At 39.4% G+C, this 23,139-nt stretch overlaps 1 protein-coding gene and 1 long non-coding RNA gene across 4 annotated transcripts; one reads left to right on the top strand and one right to left on the bottom strand.

Moving 5' to 3' along the window:
- The first annotated feature begins 4,011 nt into the window (after positions 1–4,011).
- Positions 4,012–4,650, top strand: LOC147900418 (ethylene-responsive transcription factor ERF011-like). The gene has a single exon (XM_087376641.1). The coding sequence runs from the start codon at positions 4,012–4,014 to the stop codon at positions 4,648–4,650; it is 639 nt and encodes a 212-aa protein (XP_087232767.1).
- A 9,607-nt stretch (positions 4,651–14,257) lies between these two features.
- Positions 14,258–21,926, bottom strand: LOC147900417 (uncharacterized). Of its 3 annotated transcripts, none has more exons than XR_015541340.1 (2): positions 21,561–21,926; positions 14,258–14,650 (listed from the first exon to the last, which is right to left on the bottom strand). It is a non-coding gene; the product is annotated as an uncharacterized LOC147900417 (long non-coding RNA). The 3 variants fall into 3 exon arrangements; XR_015541342.1 differs by lacking the exon at positions 14,258–14,650 and adding an exon at positions 19,429–19,544; XR_015541341.1 differs by lacking the exon at positions 14,258–14,650 and adding an exon at positions 19,429–19,540.
- Positions 21,927–23,139: the final 1,213 nt, after the last annotated feature.

The following is a 23,139-nucleotide window of genomic DNA, read 5'->3' as shown; positions in this document are numbered from 1 at the left end:
GAGGAGGTAAGGGGAGAGGAGAGAGGAGGGGAGGGGAGTGAGAAATTGAATTGTAGGGAAGCTAAGGGAAAGGAGGGGGGGGAGGGAGTGTGGGAAGTTTGAATTCTATCAGAGGATGAGGAGCAAGAAATTTGAATTCTTTTAGGGTTTTGTGGCCTATCTATTCACTTGAGGATCTCATCCTTCCCTTTCCCCCTCCTCTCCCTTTTCCTTTCCCTTCCTGCCCCCCTCCCTTTCTCTTCTCACTTTGCCTTCTCCCTCTCCTCTCCCTCTCTCCTCTCCCTTTGTTTTCTCCCTCTCCTCTCCCTCTCTGCTCTCCCTCCCCTTGCCTCTCCCTCCCCTCTCCTCTCCTCTTCTCCCTCCCCTCTCCTCTCCCCTTCCTTCATCTTTCTCTCTTACCTCCTTTATTTAACTACCCCCTTCCCCTCTTAATCACGCTGCAATTGTGCGGTTGCGGCTGCCACTACGAAAAAAAAACTTTTTTGTTTGTAGCCATCAGGGTTTGCCAAGAGGGGAGAGAAGGGATGAGCGTGCCCCCCCTCACCTCTCTCTCTTTGTCCCTTTTTTACACTCTCTCTCTCTTACCTTATTCTCTCCCCCTTCCCTCCTTCCCCTTTCCCTTCCGTCCCCTTTCCCTTCCCTCCCTTTCCATCCCCTTCTTTCAAACCTTCCTTACCCTCCCCTTTCCCCTTCCTCACCCTCCCCTCCCGCCATTCCCTTCCCCCTTGCCCTTCCCTTCTTTTACCTTCCCCTCCTTCCATTCCCTTCCCTTCCCCCTCCCTCTTTCCCTTCCCCCTTCTTCCTTTCCTCTTCCCTTTCCCTGCCCCCTTCTTCCTTTCCTCTTCCCTTCCCTTCCTTCTCTCCTTGAAAAGACGCAGCAAGAATCTAACATCGACAGGGATGAACTAAAAGGGCTATGGGGATATCCAATGCACATGTGCCACCTCCCTTCCCTTCCCTTCCCCTCCTTCCATTCCCTTCCCTTCCCCCTATCTCTTTCCCTCCCCTTGCCTTCCCCCTTCCTTCCCTTCCTCTTCCCTTCCCTTCCCCCTCTCCTTCCCTCCCCCCTTCGTTCCCTCTCTCTCCCCCCCCCCTCTCTCTCTTTCTCCCTCGCCCCCTCCTTCAAAAGCCGCAGCATGAATCCCACATCGACAGGGATGAGCTAAATGGGGATGTCCAATGCACATGTGCCACCATATGTGCCGATGTCCTTCCATCGATAAACCACAGATGTGTTTGTGCCATGCGTACGTGTGTAGGGCCTTGTGAGGTCATATCTACCATAATTTAGAATTTTGAAACACTCAAACGCATTTATTAACACTCTTATGATATCTTGGAGATTTTAGATGAGTCTTATAATAAATTAATGTCGTGCATGGGATTTACCAAAACACACACACACACACCATTTTTCATGCGTATAAATTATTTTTATTAATTTAAATTGTTAATAGTTTAAAGAAAGCTAAGTTTTTAAAGGAAGATTATTTAAAATAAATTTTTTGGCTAGAGTAAAAGAATCTCAAGGGAAAAATTAGGGGCGAATTTTAGCCCAAGGCTAATTTAGAGGCTTTCGCAAGTTGGCTGGGCTAATATTTTGAGCTTTAAATTTGATAAATTAGCCCAAAAACAAAGGTGGGCTAATTTTTAGAGCCTCAAATTTGATAAATTCGCCCTAAAATCAGTAGCAGGGCTAATATTTATAACTCTATATATGGGGAAAGATTCACCCATTGACCTACACTGTCATAATCTTGTTCCTTATTTTTTACCCCGAGTAAGATGCGAATTATATTACCTAGTTCTCTCATTATTAGTGCAAAATGATTGTGTGAGTAAATTAACTTTTTATGTGGAAAGGGTAGTCCTATAAAATACACTTTTGATTTGGGAACAATAATTACAGACAATAAACTTTTCATTTGGGAAGGATTTTTGAACAAAGTCCAATTTTTTTTTTTAATAGTTCAAAATTAATAAATACATTGTTTATTTTACATAGTTTTAATTATCAAAGGTATTCCTCAAAAGTTTTAATTTCTTTAAGCCTTAAATGTCTATTGAATCTCTCCTTGGAGCTACATTAGAGCACTTGGTCAACGTGTGTTATTTTCACGTGCTTGGGCTTCTCACCCATATACTTGAGATAATCAATCAAAGGAAAAATCATAGAGCAATCCTTTATAGTGATAGGAACACAAGCAAATGCAGGTCATCTACTAGGGTAATGAAGTTATTTCAAGAACCACATATATACTTGCTACTTCATTCGATTGCCCAATCATCATAATACGAATATGCATTATTGTTGAATTTATCCGATTAGAGCTACATTGGAGCCCTTAGGGCTAGATCCTCATCATGTCCTCATCATCAATTCTAGTGAGCAGCATCACTCACTTCTGTCAACTCCACCATCGAGCCTTCAAGAACCCTATCTCTCGTATGTTGTATGGTGAAGATATCATGAAGGGAAGAGAACCTTCTAGCTGAAGATATTCTTGAAGGTAAGAAAATATTCCAGCTAAGTTAAATTAGGAAGGATCAGATATGTTAAGTTCTTTGATCACAATGTAACAATGGGGAATGGGTTGACTTTAAGGAGAGGAGAGGAGGAGAGGGAGACAAGTATATATGTATGGATGTATGTACAAGAGAGAGAGAGAGAGAGAGTGAGAGTGAGAGAGAGAGTATGGAGGAAATCTTTAAGTGGACGAACAAGTTATCACTCAATGATACGTAAGGCAAAGCGAAGGACCTAGGACTGTTGATCCCATGAAGTCCGAAAGTTCAGTGAACCAACAATTTTCATACATACCTTCACTTGGGGGGGTCACTCATCATATGTAACCCTATCACGTGAGTTCAAAAGAAGGATATTTTTTATTCCTAAAATTTACAGAAATAAATATACATAAGGGACTATTTAAAATAGTTTTGGAAAAATTTTACAGATTTGTATAGAAAAGGGGTACATTTTATTAATGAAAAAATTTACAGATAAGGGATTTTAAATATAGGCCTTGAACGCACGTGATATAGAGGGTTTATATATAGTGACCCCCCCGAGTACCTTCATCATGTGAAAAGATGCTTTTCGAAGTTTTAAATCCTTGAATGACAAATAATCTCAACTTCGATGTGAAAATTTAACTTCTAGTATAGATAGTTTGAACTTGAATGGGAGTGTGTAAAGACATAACTTATTGAAACTGTGAATTACATTTTGCATATTTTCTAGATAATCATTGCTACAATTGAGAGAATCAGCAAAGGGAGCTCTGGGATAGCTTTTGATAGCTTAAAAGCTCTTTTGGAGGGCACATTCAAATTGAACTTTTTTGTGGTGCTTATCATTGGGAAGTCCACATGAAAGATTCACAAGTCAATTTCAAGGCACCTTTTCTCATTGGGATATATATATATATATATATATATCATGTCTTTTTCTTGCACATGTAAGAAACAAGCTATAATTGATGGCTTTTGTTATTCCAAAAGTGAGTACGTCTACAAAAGTAGTTGCATATGTGTGCATGATTGCATGGCTCCAAAAGAGTGCATGGCTTGAAGACGAGTGAGCATATAAGGCTACTGAACTTGCAAAATCATAAAAAACTACCACAAGAGTCTCCTCGTGAAACGTAATCGCATCGACTTTTTTCGAGCCGGAAGTGCAATGTGTTGTTGTTCCTTTGTTGTTCCTGCCCTTTGGATTACATTAAAAGTCACAAATGGACCAGATACGTGAGAGATGAGGGGTACGGTGACGTAGTTTCCAAGTCAAAATGAATGAGCAAAACGTGAGAGAATGAGAAGGGGGATGAGTGACAGAAGCTTCGTGGACTCCCGTCCATGTATTTCTTAATATTCAATGCGACCTGGCGGGCTTGCGGTTCAAGCCAAAATCGAGTTCAAAAGACATGAACGACCATTCACTTTCCACCACTCACTTTCGTTCTGCACAGCTAGCTCAGCTTGCTTCCCTAGCCTCTTAGCCAGTCCGCCATGCAATACGTCGATCATTCTCTTAGCACTAGCCTTGCAAACACACCACAAACAAAGTCCACTCGTTACCGTGGCGTTCGCAAACGCTCCTGGGGTAAATGGGTATCCGAGATCCGCCAACCTCACAAGAGGTCCCGCATCTGGTTGGGCTCTTACTTCACACCCGAGGCAGCCGCTCGTGCTTACGATACAGCCTCTGCTTGCCTTCGAGGTCCCTCCGCTCCTCCACTGAATTTGCCGGATTGCCCTCCTCCATTGCTTCCCAGTTCTCTATCACCCAAATCTATTCAGAGTGCTGCTTTGGCAGAAGGTGCAAGATATGACAAATTCTCGGGCGCTAAGTCCATTACTTCAACTATTTCCGATGATCAGGTGACCTGTGGATCCGATTTCCTGGGCGGAGCTGGCGCTATTTGCCATCCATCCGTCGACGCGGCCATCGTGCAGGAGCAACAATCTACAGATTCCTGTGCTTCTTTTCTGGAACTCTCCGAGGCCCATGTTCATCCATCAGATGAAGCGCCGTCGTTGTCTGAATCATTTTTTGATGCAATAGTCCGTTTTAGGCGAACACATCAAAAAATTCCTGCAACAGGGAAATCAATTCGCTGGAGAATTCAGTTGTCAACAAAGTGCTGACTTTGACTGGTTTAGATGCGACATTCGCTCCTAGATAAACCGTATCTAGAGCATCCTCCTGAACTCGGGTGACTCTTCTCATTCATTCTTTGAATTTTCTCTCCTACTGTAGGAGATCCCGTATATCCAATTCTGCCGCTACTTGCTGGGGCGCAAACTCCTCCAGAACAGGGCTAACCGTGTCCGCTGGGCAACTTTGATGCATGTAACTGTCTATAATGCCTTCCACATTGATGGTGAAGATAGGAACCAACTCTGGATTTTCCTTGAGAAAGGCTTCCTCCTCCTCATCCTCCAATCTGTTTGCCATGTTCACCGTCTCGGCCAACATAGGTCGGCGGATCGCATCTGCCAATGGTGCTGCCACTCCCATTGTGACCCGCACTTTCTTCTTTCCTCTCTGCCTACCCAAAAGGATGCTATACTCTGGTGTTGCGGCTTCCATGTTGAGCACCACAAAGGACACCACGAATGATATGCCTGCCACCTCTAGAACAATGGCCCGCAAGATTCTGAGTGGTCGAACCCGGTGTTGATCAGCCATGCGGACTAAGAATGGCACCGCCTCCCAAGATATCTAGCCCATAATTTGAGAATGGTTTTCATCATGGATGTTCTCAATCGATCAATTGATGGTTCCTTACGTATTTATTTAAGTCTTGATGTTGTAGATTGCTTGTAGCATGAACTAATGCATTTAGATTCTTCGAATAATTGTGTTGAAGAATTAAGATTGAAAAGTAGAAGGCGAGAGAGAGAAACCCGCAAGCCGCTGCGTACATGTAAGCAATGCTAGCTACTCCACTAGTGTGTGTGAAAAACCGACTTTCGTATACAAAGCATGATGTTACGAATGATCATAGTGCAGATAGATGATGCTTACTTGAGAAGAAGCAAGATCTGGGAAAAGTCAATATGCCATCCCATGCCTAGGTCCCGAGGCAGTAGATTACCACATCTATAACCATCCAATTATGTTGGGAGGGGGCAAGATGATTGGATGGTTGCTCCGTCTCAAGGTCTGGCACACTTACTGAATGTTGGCAAAATTTGAATGAGCAAAATGATTTCTCCATGGAACACATATTCGAGAAATAAAAGTTTAAGATCAAAGAAATTCTTTTATACATGAAAATTTACAATTTCACATTATTGATCCATTGAAACGTGCATACAGAGTTCGTGAGCATGGCTCCAAAGAAACGAGGCCGAAACCCTGCAAAAGCCCGAGACTATGTTATGCTCATAACTGCCACAAAGTGGAGATGTAACATCTGCCATGAAGAGTAAAGCACAACATATCGAGAAAGTGCAACAAGATGTGTTTGAAGCTATATGTCGCATGGGATATTCATTGAGCATGGTGCAAAGCCCACATTGGAAAAAAGCCATGGCCTTTATCACTAAAGCTGGCCTGGGTTTTATAATGCGTAGTTACGATGCTATCTGTAACAGCATGTTGGATGCTTACTATAGTAGGATAAAGAGGAGATGCAACAAGTGATTTATGATGGCATTTAGAAGACTACTTAACACTATATTAGGGAATTTGGGAATTTCCAAATAGTTTGGTACTTCCCAATGTGGCTAAGATTTGGCCACATGGTCAAATCTGAACCCATTAGTTGAAAGTGGAATCCATCCTAACCACCATATTAGTGAATCCTCCCAAGACCCACTTTCAAATAAGGGTTCAAGTTTTGGCCACATGGTCGAATCTTAACCCTTTACTTGAAAGTGGGACTTGGGAGATTCCCAAATTCCCTAATATAGTGTTACTTGCATCATCGTATCAGATGGATGGAAGAATGTTAGCAAGTGGCCGTTGATTAATGTCATGGTTGTGACGTTCAAAGGGGAGGCTTTTCGACAATCAATTGATATAAGCGGTGAGGCTAAGACGGGAGAATTCATTGTAGAGCAATTAAGTAAATGCATTGAAGAAATTGGTCCTAACAATATCATTTAGCTGATCACTGATAATGCTAAGAATTGTCGAAAGGCTGGGAAAATTATAAATCAGAGATATTGATGTATTTGGGCATCGCCATGCTCATGCCACTGTCTGGATTTAGTCTTGGAGGATTGGTACAAAATACCTCAGACAAGCTTCTTCAAACTTGTTGTGGATGAGGAACGAAAGGTTGTGTTGTACTTTCTTAACCATGAGCGACTACTAGGCATATTCAGGACTAAACAACCTATGAGTCACCCGCTAGAGCTTCTAAAGCCAGGTGAAATGCACTTTGGCACAAACTATATAACGATGGAGCAGTTGTTAAACATGGATGAATTTTTCCTCTTAGTTTCGTTAAGAAGTGACACTTTTATATTGGAGTTGAAAGTTGTATGCCCTAATAAAAATAAAGGATTGGAACATTCGCCAAGATTTGAAACTTTTATAGGAAAATTTTTAAAGTTTCACCAAGATTTCAACTTTGCTCCAACTTTGTCTTCAAATTTCAAAAGAAAATACATAAAATTGTAATATTTTCTATTGATATGATGAAACTAAAAAAACTAGCTTAATAAACTTTCGCCAAGATTTTATATTAATATATAAGTATAGCTTTGATAAAAACATCCCTGTTGTTAAAGCAGCAAGCCCTTGTAATGGAGACTCTATTCAACGTCAAAGCGGAAGAGTGGATAGTTGAGGCACGCTCAAACAACTGTCGTAGTGAATTTGGAGACCTAAAGGCATTGGTTTATAACCTGGCATTTTGGAGGAGGGTATTCGATGTAGGGGAAGCTATGAAGCCAATTTGGTTTGCAATCCGTAGGTTGGATGTGAAAGGGCCAAGCATGGGAAGTGCTTATATGGCATGGTGGACTACTGAGAGGGATGTTTTGAAGGAAGATGTGAGGCCTAGCGAAGGTGGGTATAGCATTACAAGATGAACGGCATTGCAAAATATGGTGCGAAAACGAAGGAATCAAGCTCACAATTCTTTGCACTATGCTGCCCATATATTAAACCCGCAATGGTGGGAATATCACAAAAAAAATTAATGTTCAGATAATGCAGTCGTGACATGATCTTCTTGGACGTTTCTTTGAGGATGGGATAGAGTATGCCTCTGCTGTTAGGGAACCGTCAACTTTTTGAAATATAGAAGGATTGTTTGCTTATCCAAGAATCAAACAACTAGCAAAAGACATGCCAGCATGGAGATGGTGGGAAGAGTGTGGGGCATCCATGCCTCATTTGCAAGCCTTGGCCATGAAAGTGTTGTCGCAACCTTGTAGCAACTCCTGTAGCAAACGCAACTGGAGTAACTATAAGTTTGTGCATTCCATCACAAGAAACCACTTGACATCGAAAAGATTGGAAAAGCTAGTTTACCTCTATTCGAACGATAGAGTTTTGGATGATGTGAAAGGGGTATCCATGCTAAAGTGGGTACATACTAATCGTCTAGGTCCCTTGCATGATCCCCCTGTACTGACTCACCCTGAGCCGAATTTTAGTGATTCAAAAGAGGAGATGTTGGTTTGATGGTTGGTTATAATTGGAACATGTCGCAATTGCAATTTTTTTAACATGCAATCCTTCTGAAATGCAAATTATTTAAAATGCAATAAAAAAAGCCACTTAAAATGTATTTGATATGCAGTTTAATTTGATATCAAAGTGTTTGTGAAATATTTACAATTTCAATGACAATTAATCTATGATAATTTTCAAAAGGTACAATATGGTACTTTCATTCAACACACCTTGGGATAATTTGACTTCTACAATGTAATTTAGATTAAATGTTGGGGTGCTTTGATTCTATAAGGTACTTCAAAAAGTACAATCTAGTACCTTGAAGAGATACCAAGATGTTTTTTGTAGATTACCACAGGGGACTTTTTGGCATACTACAAGGGAACTTTCGGGGTACCACAAGGGAATTTTTGGGGTACCATAAGGGAGTCTCTAGGGTACCGTAGGGAATTTTTTTAATACCAAAAGGAATTATTGAGGTACCATAAGAAACGTTTGGGGGTACCACAAGGAACTTTTTGGGATATCATAAGAGACTTTTGGTATCCCACAAGGAGCATTTTGGGATACCAAAAGATTTATTTTAGGGTCCCACAATAGACTTTTTTGGTCGTTCAAGCAAGGCACCCCAAAGCATGTTTGTTTACTCTTATGGATGATGGGTGGTGAAAAACATAGTATAATGCATCCCTAACCATGAAACCATTCCGATGGTGGACATGGTACTTTGCACATGCATTAAGGTAGTTGACATGGAGGTGAGGGCAAACAATCATTCCCATCAAAGACTCACACGTTTGAATAATGCACCCAAAAGCGTGTTTTTTTCCCTTATGCATGATGGGTGGTGAACAACATGATGGTATAATATGTTACCGCCATGCAAACCTTATCGGGTGGTCACCATACTTTTCATGAGTCTTAGGATAGGTGACATGGAGACATGTGAAGACATCATTCTTATCAAAGAATTTCACATTAAAATAAGCAACTCTGAACCGTTTTTTTAAATCGTTGTCCATCACAAGTGGTGAAAAACATGGTATAATACGTGCCCTTCTATGTAAACCATATTTGATGGGCACAATACTTTTCATGGTCCTTAAGGTGTTTGACATGGAGGCACCTATAAAGTATCATGCTTATAAGATATTTTCACGTTTGAACAAGGCACTTCAAAGTGTGTTTTTTTTACTCTTGTGCATGGCGACTAGAAAAAACATGGTTGAATGTGTCCATGGCCATGCAAATGATGTTAGATGGGCACAATATTTTGGACTGGAGTTAAAGTGGGTGCCGTTTTGTGGCATGTAAAAAGTATCTTGTCCATCAAAAACTCGTATGATTGTATATTCTTGGGGGTTCACCTCAAAAAAATTTAATGTACCACATGCATTCAAAAGGAGGGGTAATTTAATTTAACTTTTTGGAAAATTTTAACTGGTTTACAATAACAAGAGGGGTTTTTTAATTCAACTTTAGAAAAAAATCATTTAGTTCATAAGTAAAGAGGGGTATTTTTATTGGGGGAAAAATTTTAGTTGAGGGGTTTTTTAATTACCCCTTGAACACACGTGATACATAGGGTTTCTACGTAGTGCATCCCCTTAGGGTATATTGCACCCCGAAGCATGTTTTTTATTCCTTGTGCATGATGGGTGGTGGAAAACGTGGTATAATGTGTCCCACGACCATGCAAACCATATCCAATGGGCATGGAATTTTGTACAAGCCTCATAGTTTAATGACATGGAGGATCCTACAAAGTATCGTGCCCATCAAAGGCTTGCATGTTCGAATAAGGCACCTTGAAGCATGTTTTTTTACACCCTTGTGCATGACGGGTGGTGAAAAACATAATATAATGCATCCTTAACCATGCAACCCATATCGAGTGGGAACAATATTTTTAAAGTGTCTTAATGTGAGTAAAATTGAGAAATTTTTAAAGTATTGTGTCCATCGGTGGCTCGCATGTTTGAATAAGGCAACCTGACTCTTGTTTTTTGACTGTTGTGTAGATGAGTGTGCTAACATCATGGTATAATGCATCCCTGACCATGCAAACCATATATGCTGGACATGATATTATGCATGGAGCTTATGGTAGATGACATGGAATCATGTGTAGAGTATCGTGTCCATCGGAGACTTGCATCTTCAAATAAGTGATCTTAAAGCTAACCCTTGTGCATGATACTTGCGTTAAAACATGGTTGTGTCCCCTCCCATTCAACCATATCTGATGTACATGATCCTTTGTACATGCATTGGGGTAGGGGACATTGAGGCATGTGCAAAGTATCATGTCCATTAGAGACTCGTACATTTAAATAAGCCACATCGAAGCATGTTTTTTTACTCTTATGCATGATGGTGCATAAAAAACATGGTATAATGCATCCCTAACCATGAAGACCATATCGGATGGGCATGATACTTTTCACGAGCATTAAAGCGGGTACATATGAGATGCACTAAAGTATCATGTCCATTAAAGACTTGCACGTTCAATTCAATGTACCTTGGGATGCTTCTACAATGTACTTTGGATGGTATGTTGGGGCAGTTTGACTCTATAAGATACTTCGAAAGGTTCTATTAGGTATTGGAACATTGAAGAGGTACCAAGAGGTAATTTGTAGGTTGCAACACGAGACTTTATAGGTACTATAAGAGAACTTTTGGGATACCACAAGGGAACTTTTTGGGGTACCATAATGGATTTTTTAGAGTACCACAAGGGAATTTTGGAGTCTCAGAAAGATTTGGGATTTTGAGGGTACCACAAGGGACTTTTTGGAGTCTCATAAGAAACTTTTGCGATACCATAACATTCTTTTTAGGATCCCCCAAGGGACTTTTTGGGATACCATAAGGAACTTTTTAGGGTACCATAAGGTACTTCAATCTGAATTGGAAGGTGGCCTACTTGAAAGCACATTTCAACAAAATGATATTTATTTTAGATATCTTGTATGCAATTTAATAATAATTGTCCTTTCAAAATTTAGCAAGATTTTATTATTGAGTGTGTATGCAAATAGCATTTGGTTAAGCATTCAATTTATGTGCTCGAAGAATATAAACAATATTGCTACATTGTGACATGGCTTTGTAAACTCTCATTTTATTTTATACTTTATTTTGCATTTGGTTTCAAATTTTATTGGTATAAATGAAATAATATTATGCGTATGTGCGTGCATGTGTGCATGTGTGGGAGGGCTGTGTGTATACATGCATGCAAAGACATGAGAGAGAGAGAGAGAGAGAGAGAGAGAGAGAGAGAGTCTAATAATATTTATAAAATGATGCTTTCTTTTTCTTTCATGTATTCTCACATTGCAATGAATTCCATACATAAAGACCATCATCATTGAGGGAAACAAATTTTCCTAGCAAATCATAATCATTACAAAATCACATTACAAAGGAAATAATATTGTTAGGGTCATTGTTTGCATGGGTGTATCTTCCATGACCCATAAACTTATGCATTGCTCAATAAAATTCAACAAACTTTGTCTTCAAGTTGTAGTAAACATTTCAAACTTGAACATGAGACCAAAAAAGTATGGAATAAGGATTTGAAAGAAGAGTGTTAAAGAATTACAAGTGTTATGTTGCATGTGAAGCATGCATCTTGAAGACTATAGGATATAGCAGTTTATTCAAAAACATCAAAATTTTGTTCTGTATATACATGGAACCAAGTAATCATTCAAAAGTACACTACGTGATCTTCTCCTAAGCCAATGACAAGGCATGGATTAACGGGCCTCCAATGTTGTGCTAAAGTGATGCACACCCATTTGAAGGCACGCTCCATAACTATTTTTTGATTTGTTGAAAACCAAAGCGGATAAAAAGTTTGGAATACAAACTAGTGGAGCTACTGCATGGTGGTCTTAAAACATTAATAGTTGTTGGTATTGGTATCTAGATTCACCCTAAAATGAAAGAAGTTGAAAATGTGCAATTTGTACATGTGCAAAGATCTTTTAATAAATCCAACAATATTTACAATTTTTAATTGTTTCTTTTTCCATGCACTTGCTTGCTATACTGCTCATAAGCATGCCAAAGTTCATTTCGTTTCATAATACACAGCATCAAATTTGATAGCGTTCCCTTTGGCCTATTTATTTTTTGAAGCATTTGAGGCCACTTTGCACTTGTTTGGGATATCCAATTCTACTGATGTGTATCGCCGGAGGGGGGAAAACCGATGGCTGAGAACTTTGCTACTCCCATGAATTTTGAATTCACACCTCTGGTCCATCAAATATTGAAACATTAAGTTCCTGCACCTTGCCTCGCACTGCAAACGCCCTACAACACCTCGACGCAACCTTGTGTAGACTTTGGTTTGGGATTGTCTTTTTTCGGGTAAGTTGTCTTCTATTCTTTACTTGCCTCATTGGCTAGCTTCTCTAGGTTTATTCTAGAATAATCATGGCCATGGCATCAATGGCAACATGCAGCCCACCATGGCTTTCAAGAGAAACCAACAGAGGATGCGAGATAGGAAAGTTAAAAAGCCTGGTCAAGGAACAAGGAAAGAAATGACACAATATAAAAAATCGCAATGGAAGATACTTTTACAAACTTTGAGAGTGGAGAAACAATGAGAAGAAAGAAGACTCCTTGCAGAGCAGCAACAGGAAGCGGTTGCAGATGCATGCATTCAATCATTGCCATCGGAGCAAAGAACATAACCTATGGTGTCACGATTGGTGGGAGCATTCGAGACAGCAACATCAAGCCATTCAGGTGAATACCGATCTCGCGCCTTCACAATCTTTAGCCTGCACCCTAAATTTTGTAGAATAACAACCCTATCAACACCTTGGGAGATACACGTCCAAGAGGCAATGCTCTCTAACTTGAGAAATGGCCTATAAAAAGTGAAAGGGATGCACAGCTTAGATCAACTAGCTGCAAAGAGGGTGACATTAGCTATGTTGGTGTCCCTTGAAACAAAGGAGAAATGGCTTGGTTGCACAATATTGAAGATGTTGTCAATCGAAAGGACCAATGTGGCTCTCGCAATTGAACATAGAACAAAAGCAATGCACGATCGTCTCAATCGGAGAAGTCTTTGAGCTTCAACAGAATGCAAGTAAAGGAGAGACAACCTAAGTGCAAAAGTCATTACTAAATGACGATGTTTTGGAATGAAATATGAGAGTTTCTCCAAATACAAAGGACATTTGTAAAAAGCGGAGAGGATGTAAAATTTTTGAGGAGCACATCATACACATGCTTGATACAACGTAGATTAGTGGTGCGTAAACCAACACGGTTGCTGATTGTGATTGAGCTTTGGGATAGCTTACTTGTTTTATTTCTTAAACAAGGCAAGGACTAAATGTTATTGTCTTAAACCAACCCAGTGGAGGATGAAACATTTTGCAATCCTCTACTGGTTCAGCTCAATCACCAATTATGTGATTGTCCCGAACCAACGTGATTGAATAGATATTATTTGTTGACTAGCCCGATGGCGTGGTTGAGCATAAATTAACAACAATATATTTCAAAATAAAAAAGCAATATTACATTATAATTTTACTAAACCAACACGATGGTTGGAACATCATGCAACCGTGGCTGGTTCAACTCAATCACTTTTAATGTGATTATCATGAACCAACGTGGTTGAATAAACATTAGTTGTTGACCAACCCAATGGCCTGGTTGAGAAGAACTGAATAGAAATATATTATGCATTAGAAAAGAAATATATTGTTATTTTACTAAACCAACCCAGTGGTTGGAACATCATGCAACCGTGGCCGCTGCTTCTGCTCAATCACTACTTATGTGATTGTCTTGAACAAGCATGGTTGAACAAATATTAGTTGTTGATGGTCCCGATGGTGGTTAATTACTATGTTTCTTAGTACTTAAATTAGTTAAATTTACTTTCATGCTATTCGGATCATATACAACTTAATTTCTAGATTGGGTGGGATTGCAAGTGTCTTAATCCTCAACTGCTTGTTATCGCAGTCAGGAACACCCATCCACAATCCACTCAAAGATATATAACATCTTGAAGACATTAACCAAATTGAGAACTAAAAACAAAAATATGGGAGGGGAAGACTAATGCGTTAAAACAAAAAGGAGAGAAGAAAACATTTCTTTCCCTTGCAACTCACAAATATGTTGGGGACTTCTACAAGAAGTGAATAGATAACACCATATCAGGCATAGTGATATCCAGAGACATGCACGATAGGGAAAGCTCTTATTACGTAAGGATTTCAATGCCAAGGTCAAGGACTAGTAAAAAAGAGAGATCCCAAAATTTTTAGCATTTTTCTTGAAAACAGGTAGTGGTTGTGTCCTGGTTAACAGAAAATTGAATTTGCACCAAAAAATATTTTTGAAATACAACTTTTATTAAAAAAAGGTACACTTCTGAGAAGTTATTTCTAAACAAATGAATCTCAAAGCGACTGGGATGAGAGGAGTTCCAATGTCAAGGATTGTTACCTGCATCCATCCAAGAGAGAAAATGTTAGTCAAAACACCACTTCTTCTTGGGACTGCAGGTGTCATAACCCTCAGCTGCTTGTTATCGCAGTCAAGAACACGCATCCACAGTCCACTCAGAGATATATAACATCTTGAAGACACGAACCAAATTGAGAACTAAAAACTGATATATAGGAGGGAAAGACTAATGTGTTAAAACAAAAAGGAGAGAGGAAAACATTTCTTTCCCTTGCAACTCACAAATATGTCGGGGACTTCTACAAGAAGTGAACAGATAACATCATATCAGGCATAGTGATATCCAGAGACATGCACGATAGGGAAAGGTCTTATTATGTAAGGATTTCAATGCCAGGGTCAAGAACTAGTAAAAAAGAGAGATCCCAGATTTTTCAGCATGTTTCAAAATAAACCAAGTGTAATAAGGGATTTAGACATAGGGGATTAGTTATACAAAGAGTGAGAGAAATTTATTAGACCTGTGACCTACAAAGTGGTGATCAGGTTTGAAAGCATAATTAGGATTAGACAGATATAAAAGACACCTTGGGGGAAGTCACAATGTAGTGAATTGTGATCTACTTTCACCATATAGGTATCTGCTTTTCATACTGCATCCCGAGCTGGCCCATCAAACTTATCCTTGCCATAACCTATCTACATATCAGGCTAATTTAGAAGGAAACTCATACACGAAACTGTTTTTCAGACTGGTTGGTAAGACAAAGAGTATAACTGTTGGCATTCCAAGATTAACCACAGCTATCCAGGCAAGGAACAAACTACATAAGTGAGATCCCATTCCATGACATAAGAATCAACAGTTCCTTCGGAGTACAAGTGGTAACTCCTTAGCATCCTCTAGATCTTCAAAAATGAAAAGCGTCACAGGGCAGCAAGCATAAAAATAAACCGGCATCACATATATTTCTGTTCATGAAGATGCCTTGTCTGCAAAAATTCAGAATTTCTATCTTCTGACAATAATATCAGTCCATTTGGAGCCCAAGTGGTAACTCCTTAGCAATGTCTAGATCATCTATAATGAAAAACATCTCAGGGTTGCAAGCATAAAACTTATCGAAAGCATCAACATATATTTTTGTTCAAGAAAATGCCTTGTTTGCAGAATTTCAGACTTGCTATCTACTGGCAGCAATATTCAATGACTGTCAATGCTCAAGGGAAACATTTAAGACGAACTTATATACTATTAAAGTGGTAACTCTTCAGCATCTTCTAGACTCTTTATAGTGAAAAACATCTTAGGGCAGCAGACATAATACTCAACGGTAACAGCACATAGTTTTGCTCATGAGATGCTTTATCTACAGGCGTCCAGATTTGCTATCTTCTGGCAACGACGACTGTAAATCATAGGATTATCATGAGGTATTCTAAAGAAGAACTTATATATTATTACAAACTGAAAAAATGAGTGATACAGCTTCAAGGAGCATCCTTTTGGATGTCTATAAAATTCAATGACAAAAAGCCAGCATACATTATGTGAGTTGAAAGATGAGACATGTTAGAAGGCTTGAGTAACCAGTTAGAATCAGTCACTAGCTACCTTGGTAAGCATAAGTATATCGAAGAATGCTGTGGATAACAGTTGTATGTGGATTGTTGGGTTAGGGTTGGGTATGTATAGCATGGTATAGAACCGTCTGACAATTAGAGAAGCAGCCGTTGAAGACTACAACCGCTTGGAGATCCAAACCGTCAACCCTTGTGGCTAACATACCTCACACACCCCTCTAGGTCACTACTGCTAACCCACATGGTTATGCAATAACAAGAGGTTCTGTAATTGAGAATTTTTTTACTACAATACAACTATTGTCATTCCGTGAAGAGGAGTTTCAAAACAGGATGCCTAAATACAATATTAGTAAGAAATCTATAGTACCTTTTCAAGGCATTCTATGGGTAAAGATTTAAGAAATGGTTGGTTGCCATCAGATTTAGGAAACTTCTCTAATTTCATTACATCCCTTTATGCAGAGCCTCAAATAGAGACACACACCACAGATGCCCATAGTTGAAAAAACAATGGTCTAAACATTCATAAAGAAAGTGAAATCCTTGTGTCAAGTAGTAATACCATAAGGGATTGTCAAAGGTGGTCAAAGAAATGATTTGGAAGAAGAAATATTCGATCTTAAACTAGACTTTCAACCTGGCTCAATGCTTACAAAGTTATACAATCAAAGAAGAGTAAGTTTATGTTAGGCTTCCAAGAATTTTGATTTCATAGTATTTCCAATTGAGACATGATAGATTTTTCCAAAGAAAAGACCCATTTATTAATGTGAAGAAAACAATACAAATTCTTCTTTTCCATAAGGAAATAAATTTTCTCAAGTATCTGAGAAGTGCAAAGGGCTATGTACCACATGCAAATTGCTATGTGCTAAACTTAAATTTCTATGTACCACATGCAATCATTCCTTGGTCTTATAATTTTTGGAGAGAAAGTGTGCCAACTCCCCCCACAAAAATGTGTGGTTATGTGCTAAATGCAAAGTACTATAAAAGCGCTATATGCCAAATTCAAATTGCTATGTGCAAAATTCAAATTGCTTTGTGAAAAGAAATGAACAAAAATAAGTCCACATTCCTTGGTCCTATAATTTTGGAGAGGAAGTGTGGCAACTCTTCCCCTAAATAAATGTGCGGTCATGGGCTAAATGCAAAGTACTATTTGCAAAATGTAAAGTGCTATGTGTTGAATTCAAAGTGCCGTGTTCCAAATGCAAATTGATATTTTCCTAAAAACAAAACATGTGGTTATACGTTAAAATTACAAAACATAATAAAACATATTCTCTGCCAATACAGCTACCTACCCAGACCTAGTTTTTTCAGATTTATATTAAAATATGAAAAGGGTAGTCTATACAGCTACATTCACTTCAAGAAGCTTAGAAAAATACTTAATTCCCTCAATTTTTAACCCTCTAACCTTTAATATCCCAGAGCTTTAAGCTTAACACTTTAACTGCATTCCTCTTTGAATGGAATGTTTCTAAAAATCTTGATGTTTCCGGCATCTCATATCTATGTTATGGCAGTCCCTCATATGATCTGAAACACTTCATATTGTAGAACTTAACTTTTTTGTCTCCTAGCAACGTTTTCTTACAACTCCATTTAATCAAACTTCTTGCAACATGCATCCATTTAAACAACTCCTTCCAAATCTTTCACGTCTCCATATACTCCCACAACAAATGAATCTATGCTTCGGACCAGGGATTGGCCAGGGAATTAAATAAATGGGAATGTTACATTAGTTTCACAGCATAATAAGAAGCAGGTTTTTCTCGTGAGATGGCAAGCGATTGAGATAGCAAGTAGACAACTTCAGTTACATTTGTCAAAAAAGTAGTCTCACATGTGAGCTATATGGGCTGGGCATCAGGGCTAACACTTGAGATTTCATGTTATGTTTACTTTGGGGATTGATGCATGTGCCATGTGAGGAATATATGCAGTGCTTGTTGGGTGTGGTGTCCACAATGGGCAACCACATGAATGGAGGCTCTTCTAGGAGGCTTGGATTGGCTGCCACATTGGTAAGCACCAAAGATACCATGTGGTCAACACTCTAGGCGACGATGTGGCTCTCAAGAGCAAGTTGGTAGGTTTGAATTTGGCATGATGTTGACTATTTTAGGGTTGGTGTGTGGGCATATGAGGCTGGGTTGACAGTGTCCAGATCTACTTGATTTTGCAAGCTTGGCAGGGGGTTGAATCACCCTCTATATAAGGAGCCTATGTGCTTGTTCTCCTATAATTTCATCTTAGCTACTACTAAAAGAATGTGGAAAGAAGGGAGAGACATACCAATGGGGATAGGAGCACTGTTGTGTGCTAAGTTTGGTGCAGCACTTAAGCTTTAGGTTGGTCAGCCCACCACCACTTGGCTACCTAAATGGAGTACTTTGTATGACAGTTTTGTATGTTCATTAGCCCTCACTTTGAGAAGCATTGGAAAACATTCTTTTTCTGTCTCTTGCTTTCCTATTTATCATCCATATTTTTGTGTCTCTATTGTCTACTTGTGCATAATCAAGGAGTGAGATCTATGAGCTAATGTGATCCAATGGAGCAGGGCTTGTGTAGTCATCCAGATTTTTGTCTCTCTATTGTCAACTCGTGTGCATAATCAAGGAGTGAGATCTATGAGCTAATGTGATCCAAGGGAACCCTGCTCCACGGCAAGGATAGTGAGTTGTTTGCTTACCCTACTATCACTGACATGTAGTAGACCTAGAGGATTTACGTCAAAGATCTACTCTAATTGATGGATGGAGGCCCTTGCATAAAGGACCATGACTCCAACATCAATTAAGTGTGCCTTTGTTAAGTAATTCATACAGCATTAAATTTTAGTTTGTGGGTTGCAAGTTTTCTTGATTTCGATGAGTTCAGGGATGCCTATTACCAATATCAGAAAAGACGACAAGTTGGATTGGAGAAATCGCCCATAATGGAAGGTGAAGATATGCAGCAAGTTGGCGATTAGGAGAATTTTAAGATGATGAAAGGATTGGATGGGAAGCATAAGACAACAGTTAATTCCATGGGCAAGATTGTAGAACTTCTTGAGGCTGAAGAATGGGAGGACAAAGATTTGGAGGCTTTTTCCCTAATCGTTTGGATGATGGTGGGTGCAAGATTCCTCACATCTAGCTTTCAAAAATGATACATCAATTTTGGTCTTGTTCTTTATGCGTACGCATAATTAGGACTAGACAGATATAAAAGACACCTTGGGGGAAGTCACAATGTAGTGGATTGTGATCTACTTTCACCATATAGGTATCTGCTTTCATACTGCATCCCGAGCTGGCCCATCAAACTTATCCATGCCATAACCTATCTACATATCAGGCTAACTTAGCAGGAAACTCATCCACAAAACTGTTTTTCAGACTGGTTGGTAAGACAAAGAGTATAACTGTTGGCATTCCAAGATTAACCACATCTATCCAGGCAAGGAACAAACTACATAAGTGAGATCCCATTCCATGACATAAGAATCAACAGTTCCTTCGGAGTACAAGTGGTAACTCCTTAGCATCCTCTAGATCTTCAAAAATGAAAAGCATCACAGGGCAGCAAGCATAAAAATAAACCGGCATCACATATATTTCTGTTCATGAAGATGCCTTGTCTGCAAAAATTCAGAATTTCTATCTTCTGACAATAATATCAGTCCATTTGGAGCCCAAATGGTAACTCCTTAGCAATCTCTAGATCATCTATAATGAAAAACATCTCAGTTTGCAGAATTTCAGACTTGCTATCTACTGGCATCAATATTCAATGACTGTAAATGCTCAAGGGAAACATTTAAGACGAACTTATATACTATTAAAGTGGTGACTCTTCAGCATCTTCTAGATTCTTTATAGTGAAAACATCTTAGGGCAGCAGACATAATACTCAATGGTAACAGCACATAGTTTTGCTCATGAGATGCTTTATCTACAGGAGTCTAGATTTGCTGTAAATCATAGGAATATCATGGGGTATTCTAAAGATGAACTTATATATTATTACAAACTGAAAAAATGAGTGATACAGCTTCAAGGAGCATCCTTTTGGATGTTTATAAAATTCAATGATAAAAAGCCAACATACATTATGTGAGTTGAAAGATGAGACATGTTAGAAGGCTCGAGTAACCAGTTAGAATCAGTCACTAGCTACCTTGGTAAGCATAAGTATATCGAAGAATGCTGTGGATAACAGTTGTATGTGGATTGTTGGGTTAGGGTTGGGTATGTATAGCCACCATTAATTGGTGGTAAGCATGATACAACCTTCTACAAGCATGTACCAGAGTAACAAAAAGGACAGCCAGCTTGACTTGACAATGGATTCCTACAGTGCAAAGACTTAGACCAGGACTAAGCCATTCTTTAGGACTCTGGTAAGTACGAAAACACAGAGTACATACATCTTCAAATACTCAAGACTCCAAGCCTAAAGAAGACAAGGAGATGCCTGCTATAAACCATCATTACGGGTCCAAGTGAGCAGACAACATGGTTAAGAACCAGAGACAGAGTGAGGAGACTAAGGCATTCCCATTAAAACTTAAGCCATAGTCATCATATGTACCATACATGAAGGCTTTCAAACTGCAAGAAAAAGGTTTAGATGCTATTCCCCATATGATGCTTTTGGACAAGCATACATTCAATGATCAATCACAAACAAACCCATTACTTCGGTTGTTTATGATCAAACAAATCTACGAGAACACAACACAAGAACTCTGGGTCTCGGTTCTTAAACAGGATGGTTAATCATTGCTAACCCGCTCCAACATATGCATTCTAAGCAACACAATGCAAAGGGAAGCGTGGGACTACATCTCCAGCGAAACTCAAGATCTGACGAACCATAACAATCTCAGGGCTGGTCTCCTTTAATAAAGGGACATTTAACGAAAAAATGGTAACTATATTGCGTTAAAGCCATCTGCACTTATTAATCGAGAGAGGAGTTTCCCACTGTTTGGGTTCTCTTTGAGTGATTCAACTGACGGAAATTACAACATACAAACATGCCTATAACGTTTAAAAGACTAGATTTGTCTAGCGTTCATGATAAGAAAGTATTGCGACAACACTTACTCCTGATGTGTGAAGCATTTAACCTTCATGGATCGATTCAAGAGAAAACTTATCTAATTCATTTGAACTAATAAAGAAATTTGTGACTATGGGAATCACAACGCATGGATCAACGGAAGGCGATTGACATCCGGTTATCAGTGCGTAGTCACGGATTCAAGCAAGACCTCACAATCATATCGCAGTGCATCCACCATTAATCAATAGTGATTATGGCGATCTGCATGCATAGAGAGATCAAGGGAGTGGACCTGAGAGGAGGAGGAAGAAGGAACGCTGCCAGCTGCGCGAAACTGTTCAGTTGCTTCAACGGGGGAAACCTCCACAGAAGTCATTATCTGAAACCGCTACGTTCTCTTACGGAATAGGGATGAGAATGCTTGATAGAGTAACAGGGTAAAGAGAAGAGAGGAGAGGTGAGGGGGCGGTAGAGGCAGATGGTAAATGAGAGGAAGAAGAAGCTAGAGGAGATTTTCGACAGCGTTGCTAGAGGTGGAGACTAGTAGGGAGACGCGAAGTAGAGAATAGTAGAGAATCGCGAGGAGAGACTAGTAGGGAGTCGTGAGGCTTAGAGGGTTGCATAGGTTAGTGGAAAGCTCATAGAGAGAATCGCCATAGAGAGAATCGCCACAGATAGATGCTTAGTGGACAGGAGTAGCCGCTAGATTATGAGGCGTAAGGTGGGGAGTTTAGGTTCATATATAGGTTCGGTATATTCCACAAATGCCAATTATGGCCTCTAGCTAACTACTGCCAGTCAACCGCCATGTACCCTGTTCAAACACACTTCCTGACTAGAAATTTAAAAGCGCCTTAGAGAACACTCTACTTAAGAGAGCGATGGGAATCCAAGGAGAGAAAAGACAAATAAGTGCTATACTCACTCAAAGGTTCTCAACGACATTTTTAACGAGATATTACTGGCTAAAGATATTACGAGGGAAGAAGGAGATTTTTTCTTATGGAGGATAGGTAAAAATAGTCATTTTAATAGATTGACAAGATATGGTGACATTAACTGAGGACAAATCCTGAGAACTTTACTACATCCATGGTAAGAGTGAGGTGAAATTAAGGAGTTACATTTGGTTGATTTAGACCAAACATAGGAATTAAGCTGTAAGTCTAATCACTGTCATATGGGAGGCGGGTTAATAGGTATGAGTACTCATGTGATGGTATATACATTGTATAAATACAATGTATTACCTTATATATGTGATTGAGCGAAATAACTGATAGTAGTAAATTACTATTGAGTGTGTGTGTGTGTGTGTGTGTGTGTGTGAGAGAGAGAGATCGGAGAGAGAGAGAGAGAGAGAGAGAGAGAGAGAGAGAGAACTATATGAACATCTTCACAACACCAAAATGACCCATGAGACAAAAAAGAACACATCAACCTGATCTTAGCTCTCAAGATGTTGAGTCACTAGAGTTGATACCCAACATGCTCGTTTTATGTCAGTAGTGACACCTTGTTGGCTCTTTCCCATGGCTTCCACAAGAAGAGTGAGGTGTTCTCAGCATGCAGAGTTTCGAGGCTTATTTGTCACCTACAGATATTTTGGTGTTTTTGTTTGTAGTATAACTGTAGCTTAGGACCTCGGGTCATATTCCGGTGAGAGACGTAGGCTTAAGTGTGGTAAGAAAACACAGTGCATGCATTTGTGAAAGGAACGTGCATCATCATGGTTGGGGCAATGAAGGCTTTCTCCTTCATCGGGGGTTGAAGGGTTTAGGAGGATTTAAGGGCTAGAGGGACGTTTCGAGTTTAGAAGGAGGTTACAAGGTTTAGAGAGAGGCTCTAGAGTTTAGAAGAGGTTCTAGGGT

This window comes from Dipteris shenzhenensis, chromosome 7 (assembly GCF_047967505.1).
Source record: "Dipteris shenzhenensis isolate YYH24624 ecotype China chromosome 7, Dip_SZ_1.0, whole genome shotgun sequence".
Taxonomy (NCBI): domain Eukaryota; kingdom Viridiplantae; phylum Streptophyta; class Polypodiopsida; order Gleicheniales; family Dipteridaceae; genus Dipteris; species Dipteris shenzhenensis.
Note: the sequence above shows the minus strand (reverse complement) of the source record. Positions and strands in the feature narration are given on the sequence as shown.

Coding starts and splice junctions, on each gene's coding strand:
- LOC147900418 (XM_087376641.1), top strand. CDS start 4,012: ATGCAATACGTCGATCATTCTCTTAGCACTAGCCTTGCAAACACACCA.